At 46.1% G+C, this 12,989-nt stretch overlaps 2 protein-coding genes across 2 annotated transcripts in view; one reads left to right on the forward strand and one right to left on the reverse strand.

Moving 5' to 3' along the window:
• The first annotated feature begins 234 nt into the window (after window positions 1-234).
• MAP1LC3B (microtubule associated protein 1 light chain 3 beta) lies at window positions 235-8,970 on the forward strand. The gene is made up of 4 exons (XM_063313005.1): window positions 235-377; window positions 2,264-2,319; window positions 6,487-6,593; window positions 7,647-8,970. The coding sequence occupies exons 1-4, from the start codon at window positions 338-340 to the stop codon at window positions 7,819-7,821; spliced, it is 378 nt and encodes a 125-aa protein (XP_063169075.1). The 5' UTR covers window positions 235-337; the 3' UTR covers window positions 7,822-8,970.
• A 709-nt stretch (window positions 8,971-9,679) lies between these two features.
• The window catches only part of ZCCHC14 (zinc finger CCHC-type containing 14), a 30,763-nt gene continuing 27,453 nt past the window's right edge, over window positions 9,680-12,989 (reverse strand). Inside the window, exon 13 of the mRNA XM_063313004.1 lies at window positions 9,680-12,889. Within this exon, the coding sequence (XP_063169074.1) occupies window positions 12,834-12,889 (56 nt within the window). The 3' untranslated portion in view covers window positions 9,680-12,833. The remainder of the gene's footprint in view (window positions 12,890-12,989) is intronic.

Raw genomic sequence — 12,989 nt, forward strand, 5'->3', positions numbered from 1 at the left:
CTCCGAGTCGCCAAGGTAACCGCGCCGCCGGGAGGGGACGCGTTTGTGCCCGACGTGCGCAAGCGCGATCGCGCCCGGCTCCCCGCCGGCCTCCCCGCTCGTCGCCAGGGGCCCCGCGGCCGCGCACGCGCAGCTGAGGCGCAGGCGGCGAGCGGGCCGGCGCGCGGCCCGGCCTTCGCGTCCTCCTTCCTCGCGCCCTGTGACGTCGCCCGGGAGGCGGGGCGGCGCCGGTCAGCTGACCGCGGGCGGGCGGGGGCCGGGGAGGAGGCCGCGCGCCGCTGAGGAGGCCGCAGAGACGCGGAGGGGAGCTGCCGCCGCCGCCGCCGCCGCCGCCGCGATGCCCTCGGAGAAGAGCTTCAAGCAGCGACGCACCTTCGGTGGGCAGGGCGGGGGGCGCGGCGGCCCGGCCCCGGGGCGCGGGGGTCCTCGGGGCGCCGGCGCCGGCAGAGGCCTTTCCCGCGGTGGGGGGGGCACGGCTGTCCTCCGCCCGGACGGCTGCGGGCGATGGGTGTTGGAATCCTCCCATCGCCCGCCTGAGGAAGGGGGGCAGGCGGAGGGTTGGGGGAGGGCCCCCCTCCTTTCCGGCTTATTTATCGCTTTTGCTTATTTATGGCTTTCCTTCGGCCCATCGAGCCGCCACCCGCACAACAGCCCTGCGGAGTAGGCCGGGCAGGAGGGAGAGCCTTCCCCTCACTCCCTCCCTCCCTGCCGGATTGTCCCCCCTCCCGGGAAGAGTGGAGGGAAAAGGCGGGGGCCTCCGTGGAGGAAGGAGCCCCGGACTGGCGATCCAAAAAGACCCCCCACGCCCCTCCTTTTTCCCCAGGAAGCCCCCCAGCGCCTGGCATCTTCTTGTGCCCCTTCGCTCGCCCCCAGCTGCAAGAGAGGAGTTCGGCACCCCCCAGAAGACCCCCACCCACCTCTTGGTGTGGTGCAAATTGCCAAAAGCCATCCCAGTTTTCTCCCCCCACCCCCATGTGCCCAACGATGCCTCTCCGGGGGGACCTTTTTTCTCCCACCCCCCAAAAAGCTGAAGCTGGGGAACATGTCGGTGCTGGGCCTGTCTATTTCGCCACCGGTTTCTTAGAATTCAGATGTAAACAGGCCTGGCTGCCAGTCGCTTCCTCCTCACTCGCAGGGCATTGTCAGCCCGCTGGCAGCATGCCCGCTTGGCACACCTTCCCTCGGAGGGCGCTTACCCATGGGAGGGTCCCGGCGGTCATTGCGTTTCAAGGTTAGGAGGATGAGCCGGTCAGTCTGTGTGATCTCGGCCACAGAGCGCTTTTGGGGGTGTGGGAAGGGCGGCTGGCGGCTTTATTTGGCCTGCCCTTCCTTGGCAAGGGGGGAATACCCTGCATGTTCCCAGAGGATTGTCTGCTTCGCATTCCCTGGGCATTGCCAGGGTTCATACAGCAAGCAGGAATGTCGGGGCGCAGCCTTTCTTGAGGCGTTTAACACCCCTCAGGAGAGGAAGGATGGAGGTAGGAACTGCTGGGTTAGTTGTTGTCGCTGTGGAAATGTTGAATCACAGGTGATTATTTCACTAATTACATGGGTGACTGCAGTACTCATTGGCAGATGACTCCTTACAGACCCGAGGCAGAAGAAAATACTTAGCGTCCCCCCCCCCCCCCCCCGGCAAAAAATGGATTTAATGGTTGGGAGGAAAAGAATCTGCTCTTGCAAGGCTCACAAATTGCTTTGTTTCTGCCAGAGAGAGAATTAATTCAGCTGTTCAAAGCTGTTAAATGGGGTCCAGGCTTAAATATAAAATAATAATTCTACCTCCTCCTCCTCCTGCAAAAGATATATATAAGAAGACTGTGCGTGTGTGTGTTTTTGGTGGTTGATGCTGTTTTTGTTCTGCCTAAACTGGTTTTCCTGCTTCGGCTGAAAAAACTGGGACTTTGTTTTGTTTTTGTACTGCTGAAAATGAAAGTAAAGGTCATATTTGCTCTTTGTTTTCCTTTACGAAGCCTTCGTGCGCAGAAGCAATCCAATAGGCCCATGTCAGGTGGGGAGGAAATCTTACATAGGACCTCTGGGGCTTAGCAGTACGATAACAGCCGGGTACATTGATATTTCTTTGAAGAAGTTTGTTTGTTTATTTATTTAATTGTATTTGTTAAATTTGTCCCCATCCATCTCTTCCCACCGGGGGATTCAAGTTCTTGTTGTATTTTGATAAAGGGTAGCTGGCTTTAAACAAGCTTAATTATTTTCTTTTTGTGGGATAGAACTTAGTTATGACCTTTTTCCCTTCTAGAACAAAGGGTAGAAGATGTCAGGCTTATTCGAGAACAGCACCCAACAAAGATACCGGTGAGTTGGCTTCAAACTGTACGCGTGGTCTGTCTAATGGTGAGACGTGATTAACAGAATCAGCAGGATTTGAGGGTGGAGGGTCCAAGGGGTTAACAATTCCAGCCAACATAGTCACGATAGTTTGCCCTGCTTTATGGTTTATTTTAAAGAAGGATAACAACTTACTTTGCTTCAGAGCTCAGTTTCTGATTGCAGCTGGCTTTTCTTTTAATAAGTAACTGAATGGAGAAAGGAAGTGGACTGAAATAACAGGGAGAACTGGATTCACAAGCTTCCGGTTTATTTTGAGAGAAGAAGATCTGGAGGAAGAGAATAATCAATTCCAGTCTTTCTCCATACAGTTTGAAGTTCCTTTTCTCTGCTTCATTAAGGCATTCTGGATAAGGTTTCTGTTGGCCCTGAGTGAAAACTCAGGTCACATACCACAAAGGGACAGAAAGCATACATCTACAGAACCATCGCAAGACAGCAGAAATAGTATTACAACAGAAGAATAGGAATTCAGTCAAATGAATAAAGCCATATTAGATGCTGAGATGTCTGGGAAAGAAGTGATGCCTCTGTTGATGACAGGCAGCCCTCTTCAGAGCATACTTAATAGCATCCCCGCTCCCTCTTGGCAAGGAAGTACAGGAAAAGGCCTCCAAATCCAAAACTTTGGGGAGCTTGTGGTTGCATTTCTTCGGGTCCTTAGTTCTCAAGCTAGATACAAAGAGAATACAAAGGAAATAGTGATCCAGCTGGGCAGATCAGGGCAGAGGGAATCCAAGGCCCAAGGATAATTCTGTCCCTGAGGATTTCTCAGTCAACTTGGAACCCCATCTGCTTTTGTTGACTTCAGCCTCACAGAGGGACTTGGGTGGGGTGGGGGTTAGAGTTAAGGCTGTTCTCTGAATTGATTGCCTCTTTCTGGGTTAAGCCTGCCCATCCTCCTGCGCTGTAGGACTGTGTACACAGAATAGAGCTGGGCCAATAGAGGGTGGGCACTCCTTTGGGAGGTGGGCCACCTCCCAAAGGCCTCCTGAACTTGTACCCATCTTTTCCTGAGCCTGTTCCAGGAAAAGATGCAGTTGCTTTAAGGAGCATCGGACAGGCTCAGGGAGGGTGGTTTATTGCATTTATATGCCATCCAATTCCCAGCAACTCTCGACAGTTTACAATTTTGTTAATTCGTTCAATCGTGTCCAATTCTCTGAGACTACCTGGACAAGTCCTTGCAGTTTTCTTGGCAAGGTTTTTTGGGAGTGGTTTGCCATTGCCTGCTTCCTGGGGCTGAGAAAGAATGACTGGCCCAAGGTCACCCAGCTGGCTTTGTGCCCAAGGTGGGACTAGAACTCACAGCCTTCTGGTTTCTAGGCTGCTGCCTTCACCACCACACCAAACTGGTTCTTTTACAAATCGTTAAAAACATTTAAATACAAGGAAACCACCATCACCACAATGAAAGTTAAAACGACAGAAATGACAAAACTAGATGAGAACAAATAAACAAAGGGGGCTTCCATCACCCTCGCCAAAGGCCTGGGTGGATGCAGGATGCTTTTGCGATGCCAGGCAGACTCTTGCCTGTTTCCGGTCGAGTGACAGGCCCAGGGAGGATGCCAAGTGACTGTGTGCCTGATGAAGCTTGTGCAGTTATTGGACAACCCCCCTTGCAGGCATTGTGCATTGCAGACCAGCTGGGGGCTTACCCCCACTCCATTTCTGCCCTTCCCTCTGGATTATCCGGATCAGCGGCTGATTGGGCTGTCTGCACAGCATGCTGCCCCCTTCTCCGGTTAAGGGGGTCTTGCGTGCAGGGACAGCCTGGAGAGTCTTCTGCCCCTGATCAGTTTGCAATTTCAAGGAAGGGAATCAGGCCAACTTCAGGGAGCAGACTTCTGAAAGGCCATTGGAAGTAGCTGCTGAGATGGTCCTTGCAATTTTTAAAAACAATTTAATTTGCTAGAGGTTACACAGCAGCATTCTGCGGTCTTTGGTAACAGCCTGTTAACTGAAGAGATGATGGCCAGAGTGTCGAGGGCAGGGACAAGTAAATTCTGTCAAATAAGGCAGTAAAAAAATAAGGAAAAACTGTGCATTTATTAAATTTCTTTCTTAACTTACATAATTGATTTGTTTGTTCCTTTATGTTATAATACATAGATGAACACTCCACCCCATTTGCAGGGACTCTGGGCAGTGTGCAACATCAAACAGAGGAAAAAGTAAAACAGAATAAATAACTAGATGAAAATTAGTATAAGAAAACAAAAATCAAGCACTGGTAAAAGCCATGATAGGTATCATCATCAGCCAGAAATAAAATCTCCTAAACCTTAACCTTGACTAATCCATCTAGGAATGACGGTACTAGAAGGGAGTTCTGTGACTGGATTCCTGGAGTGAACTTTCTGATTTGCAGCCTTGCCATCGTTCTTTGTTGCAAGGTGTCACACGGATGTATTGTTTTTATGTACAAGATGGGGTAGCCTTGGAGATTTATGTTCATGGTGTTACGTTTGAGTCTTTCTGGCCCAGATACGTTGGACTACAGTTCCTATAATCCTTGGTTAGTGGTGATGCTAGCTGGGAATTAAGGGAAAAGATTGGAAAAGGCTGATAGATTTTGTTTTAGTGCATAGATTTTCCCTCAATGACTCTCTTCAGTCTTGCATAGCATACTTTTAAAAAAAACCTATTGTTTTCAGTATAACATACTGCCCAATAACATGTAATGTTTAGGGTCAGATTAAGGTTGTAAGGGGAAAAGAATAGCCTGTGGAAAACGATGTGCTGTTAAAGTTTCTTTTAATTGGTCACTTCTTTTTGTAATTTGAAGAGTTGTGAACTTCAAAGCTCTTTCAAAGCCCAAGTGTTCTTTTCCAATGATAGTAATAACGATTTAATTGAAGGAACAGATCTGACAGAGGGATCCTGTCAGCACATTTTTGCAAGTAGCATATTTACATTTTTCCTTTTTTTCCAGTGCCAAATATAGCAGAAAACAAATGGCACAAAATAATCACACAAATAAATAAATAAATAAATAAATATTGCGGTCATCAGCCAGCACAAAATAATCACATATCCAAATATCTAATTCTGTTTACTTTCTAAACACACAATTCCTTCTATTAAAAAAAAAAAGGAAACTGTTACTTTAAGGAACATTCATTTTTAGATTTGAAGCCCAAATAGTCCTTTCTTTTTCCCTTTCCCCCCCCCAAAAGAACTAACAATGGAGCAAAGCAGTTACATCCAGTTCCATTTTTATATCTGTCATATGATCTCTTTAGTCAAATTGACACTGGCCTTTCTAACTAATGGCAGCCATTCTGCTTAAGTAGGCTTACATAATCTCCTTCAATGGCACTTTTCTATTTCTGAATGCCAAACCCAGGTTGTCCATTTTCAAGATGGCCCCTCTTTTGCTTAACAAAGAGCCCAGTTATGTTATAAGGTGCTAGCAAACGTTGTTCTATAATAGTGTTCAAACTGATTTTTCAGAGCATGTAAAAATTGGTGAAAAATCTCAAATGATAGACTCTTTTGAGCCCATCTTCCTGCCTATACCTCGTCTGGGAACCAATTCCATTAAAATTTATAATTTATACTGAGTAGACATGTGTAGAATTGTACTATGATCATCTTGTATGTAATGTTTGGTTGATCAGTTTCTTTAGAAAGCAGATTCGGTTACTCTTCAGGGCGGAGAGCTTTCCTCTGGGCCCATGTGGTGATTTCCTCAGTGACCTCAAGAAGCAGAGAGAACTTCTGGGCAGATGTTGGGATTCTTGTTGTTATATTTGCAGCCCTTTTTGAGACGTCCCTTTTGTTACCCTGACTTCCATGATTTCTCCTGCAGTTGTCTCTTACTTGTCTTATTCTGAACCTATCATGGTAATTCTGGACACACCCCACCGGGGTTTTCATTAGAATAAAGGCAACCCTATAGATCCGTGCATTTTGATACAGGCTTCGTGTTGTTCACTGTATTGGTTTTAAGCTGCCAGCAGGAACTGCAGGGCTGTGGACCTGGAATGAGGTGACAGTACGAATCCCACATCTGTAGTACAAGTGGTGCTAAATGGCATGCATTAGAAGAACATGGTTCCATTTTGTGCCAATCCAGCCATAAAATGTGAATTTAAACTTGGCCTCTACTCTTGGCATCTTTTCTAGGTAATTATTGAACGATATAAAGGAGAGAAGCAGCTCCCTGTTCTGGATAAAACTAAGTTTCTGGTCCCAGATCATGTCAACATGAGCGAGCTTATCAAGATAATCAGGTATCTAATCTGTAATCACTTGCATGCAGATCCATTGTTTGTAATACCTAAGAAACAAAAGGCTTCCCTGCCTTGAGCCCAGCGGACTCCGCCGGCTAAGAACTCTTAGGAATTGTGATTCCAAAATGTTTGGAGGATGCTAAGCCGAGACAAGTGGCTGTAGCAAATAAACCATCTTTGGTTCTGGATGGGGTTGCACTGCCCCAGACAGACCCTGCTGGCCTTTCGTAAGGCCGTGAAGACCTGGCTTTGTGCCCGGGGCCTCGAGCATGTGGATGGTCCCGCCTCTTGGCTGTATTAACATCCAAACATTGCTTACTTGGCAGCCATGTATATTTATTTTGTATTTATTATATATTTTAATTGTTTTAACTGTAATTGTTTTAACTGTTTTATAGTTTTATTGTTGTAAGCCGTCCAGAGTCACTTGCTGAGATGGGCGGCTATAGAAATCAAATACGTAAATAAATAAATAGAAATAAACCCCAGCTCGGCCAACTTGGGGCAAAAACCAGATCTTAAGAAACGTGGCCTGTCCTCGACTCACTCAGGGGCAGAGCTGAATAGGGGGCATGTGCCATCGGGCTCCGCTTTCTGACAGCCCCGTGCCGGTCGGTGCTGAGGAAGGTGGGTGTGTATTCCAAGAGCGGGCGAGCAAGGTGGAAACTCGGAAAAGCAGCCCGGCGTCTGTTCAGTGCATTGGAGGAGACAGAGATGAGAGCTGGGCATACGGGGGAGGAGGACTCAATTTTGTCAGCCCTCTCGAAATCTGGGAGTGGCCTCTGTGGGCCCGCGTGGCTTTGGTCCCGCCAGTTGCAGGAAGCCAGTCCCTGGAGGTCTGCTCAAAAGGGAGTGCAACCCTCCAGCTGAGGAATGCGTGGGAAGATCAACGTAGCTGTGCGAGTCCTTGGGTGATCCTTTTGGGATGTGTTGAGGAGGAAGAGGCTGTTACCAAATTGGGGGTTCCCACAGCTAGGCCCACAGTAACTGCTGCTGAGCTGAATGCTGGTGCTCGTGGCGCGTCTTTCCTGACAGCTTCCCATTTCCTTCCAGACGGCGGCTGCAGCTGAATTCCAACCAAGCTTTCTTCTTGCTGGTGAACGGGCACAGCATGGTGAGCGTCTCCACGCCCATTTCGGAGGTGTACGAGAGCGAAAAGGACGAGGACGGATTCTTATACATGGTGTATGCTTCTCAGGAAACGTTTGGCATGAAATCCTCCGTGTAAACGCCGTGCCCGTCGGCTTGTAGCCTAGCCTAGTTTTTACACCCTGCCCCACCCCCCCAGGAAAAAGAAAGGGATGTCACGTCACCGGCCTGCTCAAGTAGTTGTGCTTTGCGGGTGTTCTCAATGTACTTTCATTGTTTGTAAATATTTAACAGATGAGTGCCAGTATGGATAAGCCGCCCAGCTTCGTAGACTTGCTATAAATTTGCACAGGTGTACTTGCTTTTTAAAAGCCTCTGGAATTTGAGCAACATAACACGCATGTTAAGTTGACAATAAAAAGAATGTATGCGTTACTCAAATCATAGGAACTGGGCTGAATATTAAGTAGCGACCTGAGATACATCTGTGTGATATATCCTGTTAATTTATATTTCAGCTCCTAAAAATTGCTTTTCCTGAAAGGGAACACTGAGGAGTAAAACTCTTTGAATTTCTTGGTGTTTGGAGAATCAGTGCATGTGGTGGAGAGAAGGGTCAATTCCCTGGAGTTGCTACTTTACGCGGTATCAACAAAACACCAGTTGCTAATTATAACTATATACCGAGCATAGCTTTAGTTTAGGAAGTGTGTATTTTAAAACTAGCTTATGTACTTAACAGTTAAGAACTCTAATATATTTGTATTCTGTCATGCATTTTTTTTTAATCAAATCCGCCCATCTCACCCTAAAAAAAAAAAGAGGGCTTCCTTTTATCCTTCAAATGGTATTGACTACTTGTTTTGAAGGAAGGGATTTTGCAAATGAGAGATGCGAGCCTTCAGGATCAGGTACAGGCAAAGGCAAGCTTCTTAACCATTGCAATTGTGTGTTTTTGTGCACATCTCGGCATATTCGTCTTTCTACCTGCCAAGTTCTTGAGCTGGAAAGGGTGGAGCAAAGACTGAATCTGCATTGCGTCCTTACTGAAAACCTTGGTTTCCTTCCATTTTAATTTCACACAACATAATTTCTCTTTATTAAAGACTAGGCTGTATGTAAAATTACAAAGAATGTGTGTGGATTCTCTCACTAAAACTTTGTATCTGCTGCATGTTGACTGAATTTTCGTTTTACTGTTAACAGAGTTATGTCCTATGCAAAAGGAGTATTTCAGATAGCTGTTTTGATTCTTCAGAAATGTAGTAAATTTACTCTTATATGTTAATGTGCAGATATGATTGTGTTAAAGGAATCTAACTTCCAGCAAGGAAGAAAAACCACGCTAAATCTAAGCATGCTGCAGGCTCTCACTCTAATTCACCTATTCAGGGTTTGCTTTTAAAATAGTCATTGTGAGATCTCATTTTATTGTAAAAAATGTAATGTCTTCATGGTAGACCACATCTTGTTGCTTTCTTTTAGAAAAGCGTTGACCTGGGTAGTTCAGTCCCAACTGACAGAAAAGTTGTCTTCCAGACATCCATCCAAAACCTGGCCCCCGTCGGTCCACTGCAGTTGGCTTGCATGGCATTGCTCTTGCAGAGTGAATGGCTATGAGGTTTCTGAAAGTCGGGGTCCGGTATTTTATGTAAAGTGACACCCAAGAAGTTGGTACAGGAGTAGCACGTTAAAGCAGCTGCCGTCGGCCTGGTTGCCTGAAATCACGACTCCTGGAATTCCGGGTCATCTCTGGGTTGGAATTCCAAGTCGTAATTCTAATGCAACGAGAGAGAACTGGACTGTGAAGGCTGTAATAAAAGAAATGCCTGCTGAGTAGATTACTTATCGGCCAGGCTGCAGCACGGCCCTGCCGCCTTTTGCAGTTTAGTACTATTTGCGTGCAGCTCCCGCTTCTGAGCCGGTCTGTTGAAAGAGTTAGCCTGCACCAAGCCATACCATCCCGAGCCTCAACCGAGAAGAAAACGTCAACTGAGGATAGCTGAAAAGACACTGCGGTCTTTTATTTCTTCAGTACATTAAATTTACTCAGATAAAAACATTCTAAAAATGTACAATTTTACCTTTAACAAAGTATAATAAAACATAAAAATCCCAATACCAGAATACTTGACATTTACAGTTCAAAATCATATTAGGTAAATATTAAATATTTACAAAACTTTCGATATTTATATAAAGTTACATGCACATTTTGTAATACTAGGTGTGAAAGAAATGGCTCGAAATGGGCAAAGGAGTGCCTTTTGTTCCAAACAGGAAGTTGTAACTGGAAAACACGTTAACCTGCGATTTTGGGACGCAGGTGTTTCCTACATAAGTTAGAGTTTAGTTTACAGAGATAACTCCAAAGGGGGGGAGAGAGGAAATTGCAGATAGTGGCAGCTTTCCGAATTGCTGCCATCCTTAATTTCTGCTCTCAGGTATAGCCCATTAAGCGGGTTGCAGAAAAGCCTACTTGTCTGCAACAAGAACATCCTCTGCCAGCATAAGCAATCTGGTCAGTTAAGATGATTTGGGCCTTGAAATGAAGTATCGTATCTGGTAGTGTTTATTTCAGGGTAACACGGAAGGCATGATTTTTAACCGAAAGCTGCTCAATCAGTCGCTAGCCTGTAGTTTTGTAGTGCTCCGTTAGGTTCGCGTTAGTTAAACGGCACACCCGGCAGGTACCCTACAGCGCAATCAATGAAACTCGTCTCCCTCCAATACAGACGCTGTTGGATTCTTAGCAAGGAAGCGCTCCACCCCCTCTAGGCTGGGACTTTGGGCGGTTCTACATTGTGTGCCGTTTTTCACGTGAAAAGACCCATTCTTTCCAGTCCTTCGGTGCAAAGCTGCAACCAAGCCGAGGCACGCAGCTAGCATGTTTTAAAAAGCATTTGACCTCCCTTGCGTGTGAGGCCTGCCGTGAGCATCTATTCCTGCATGAAACGCTGCCAACCGCTTTGTATCTGAAGAGTGGGGAAGAGGAATACAGTTAGAACTACGAGGCAAACTGAGGCTTGCAGAGGTGAAACGAGAATGCGAGCTCAGGTTTTCTCCCAGGGGTTCCGTTGCATTTTCTCTGAACTTTCATTAGAACAAAGCAGTTCTCTGTGACAGTGGGACGGCTGAGAAGGTGTTTCTTCTGAGGGAAGACAATCGCGTCTTTTAATCGTGCAGATGTTAACGGAGGCAGGTTTCTAGAGGCTTCCCAGTTAAGATACCCAATAAGGGTTTTATTCTGCTAAGCCTGGGTGGTGGTTGGGTTCTTTCTTTTTCTTTTTTAATGGGCATTTGGCTCTTAGCACATACTCCAGACTACTAGGCATGTCCTCAACTTTAAGAGTAAACATGAACTGAAAGATGAAATAACCACGGCAGGCTGCTTCTACTCATGGCAAGATCATTAAGGCAAAGTAAATTGCTCTGAGCTCCCATCCACTTTGGGTACAGTTTTCTGATTTTCCTAACAGTAACTGTACACAGCAGCAGCCTCAATAATTCAGGGCATTACAAATGAAGTTTGCACGTTACAACCTTGACGTATTGATTTTAACAGCAGCCACGTTACTACCCCAGAGTTCAGGGGGAACAAAGTTCAACTAACTTAGTCTGTCTCATGCCCATCTAACACTGTTTTGGTGAAGCCAAAGGGAGGATATGGAAGTCGAGTGCTCCATTGCATAGAAATAACTGCAGTAAGGTACAGGCCTGCTAGAATGTCAGTTTCAAAGGCAACAGAAATAGAACTCGACACTGCTTCACAGAAAGAGTGAAACCGTTGATATTCCCACTCCTCCTGTTCAGAGTGAAGCTCCCTTGCGCTACAAAACAGCACACAGGTTTTCACAAGTTCATACGTATTCAGTGTGGCGACCCGGCCAGTCCCGTCTCCCGTCCAGCCACGCTGAGCTCTGGCATCTGAAGTCATCTGGCAGATCGCTGCAGCCTGTTTGCCTGCCCACAGCACGACTATGATGCGAGGCAGCCCAAACTTCAGTCCTATCAATGAAGCAAGAGAGCTACAACCACCGATGCAGCAGGCAGGATTAATGGGAAAAAAGGATTGCCTCCCTTTGGCAGATAAATCCACGTGGTGCCAACCCTACTGTATAAGCGCTACTGGCTGCTACCGAAGCTAACAGTTTATAGTGTACATCGAATGGAAGAGGCAGACTATAAACTTCTAAGTAACGAAAAGGCATGCTACTGCATTGGACGCTGTGCCTTCTAAATCCAACAAACTCCTGGAAGAGTCTGAATTTTAAAATTTATTACAGATGCAGGATGCCATTTCCCATGGCAGAAACCACTGCATTGTTAACAGTTTCTGAAGTTGTAGAAGAGAATTTTTTAAAAAAAATACCGTCGAGTCGAGTCTCTGGCACTAGACCCTTGGGAACTAAGTTTAATCCACAGCTGGTAACTTGGTTCTACATGAGAGTAACTGCTGACAAGCACAGCGTTACTGTTGCCAGGATGAAGCAAAGCATTCACCTCTGTTCTACAGGAAGGAAGAGAGGGTTAAGTTTTCTTTATTAGAAGGTCGCATAGCCTGCTGGTGCCTATTTCCAACCGCTGGAACTTCTCTTCCACTGATCTCTTCGCTAGAAGTGCAGATAGTCAGAACAGAATTATACATTCTTCTGTAGTGCAACCCTTTAAAATCCCAGAGTGGAGTGCCTGATTTATTTTGAGAAAAAGTAGGTATGTTTATCTAGCTTCAGAGGTCTAAGAGTCCAGCAAGCTAATGGCCACTGCACCATCAGCCTCCGGCTCTCACTCCAGATTATAACATAGCTGCCCAGGAGTTTAAGTTTCCAGCATGGAAGGTCAAAGTATGGCAACATTCTTCAGCAAAAGTGCAGCAGTTTCTATACAACAGAAAGGACAGTTGGCCAGTCTCACCTGTCATCGGGGAGATCCAACATTAAGATCTGTGTAACAATTTTGGCAATTCAGGAAAAATGGGTTTGAAAGTCCCCCCTAAAATTTCAGTTCCTTCCTAGTGTTGAAGTAGAGCACCTTTGGATTAAAAAAATAACATTAATAAGCTCAACAGATAGACTCCTTATGTTCCAATCTGAAGTTTCCTAATTACTTCATGACTTTTGCCATCACAAAATATTGCATCTGAAGTTAACGTCAGTCTGTGGACTCTAAACTCTCAGCCGGGGGAGCATATTTTAACCGAAATGTACCTGAAGGAAAAAGGAGGAACGTAAATTAGCACAGGTTACAATTCAGATTGTAAGAATCCCAATTCAGATTCACAGGTTGGGAATACAGTAAGGGTTAATC

This window comes from Candoia aspera, chromosome 11 (genome assembly GCF_035149785.1).
Source record: "Candoia aspera isolate rCanAsp1 chromosome 11, rCanAsp1.hap2, whole genome shotgun sequence".
In the NCBI taxonomy this organism is placed as follows: Eukaryota; Metazoa; Chordata; class Lepidosauria; order Squamata; family Boidae; genus Candoia; species Candoia aspera.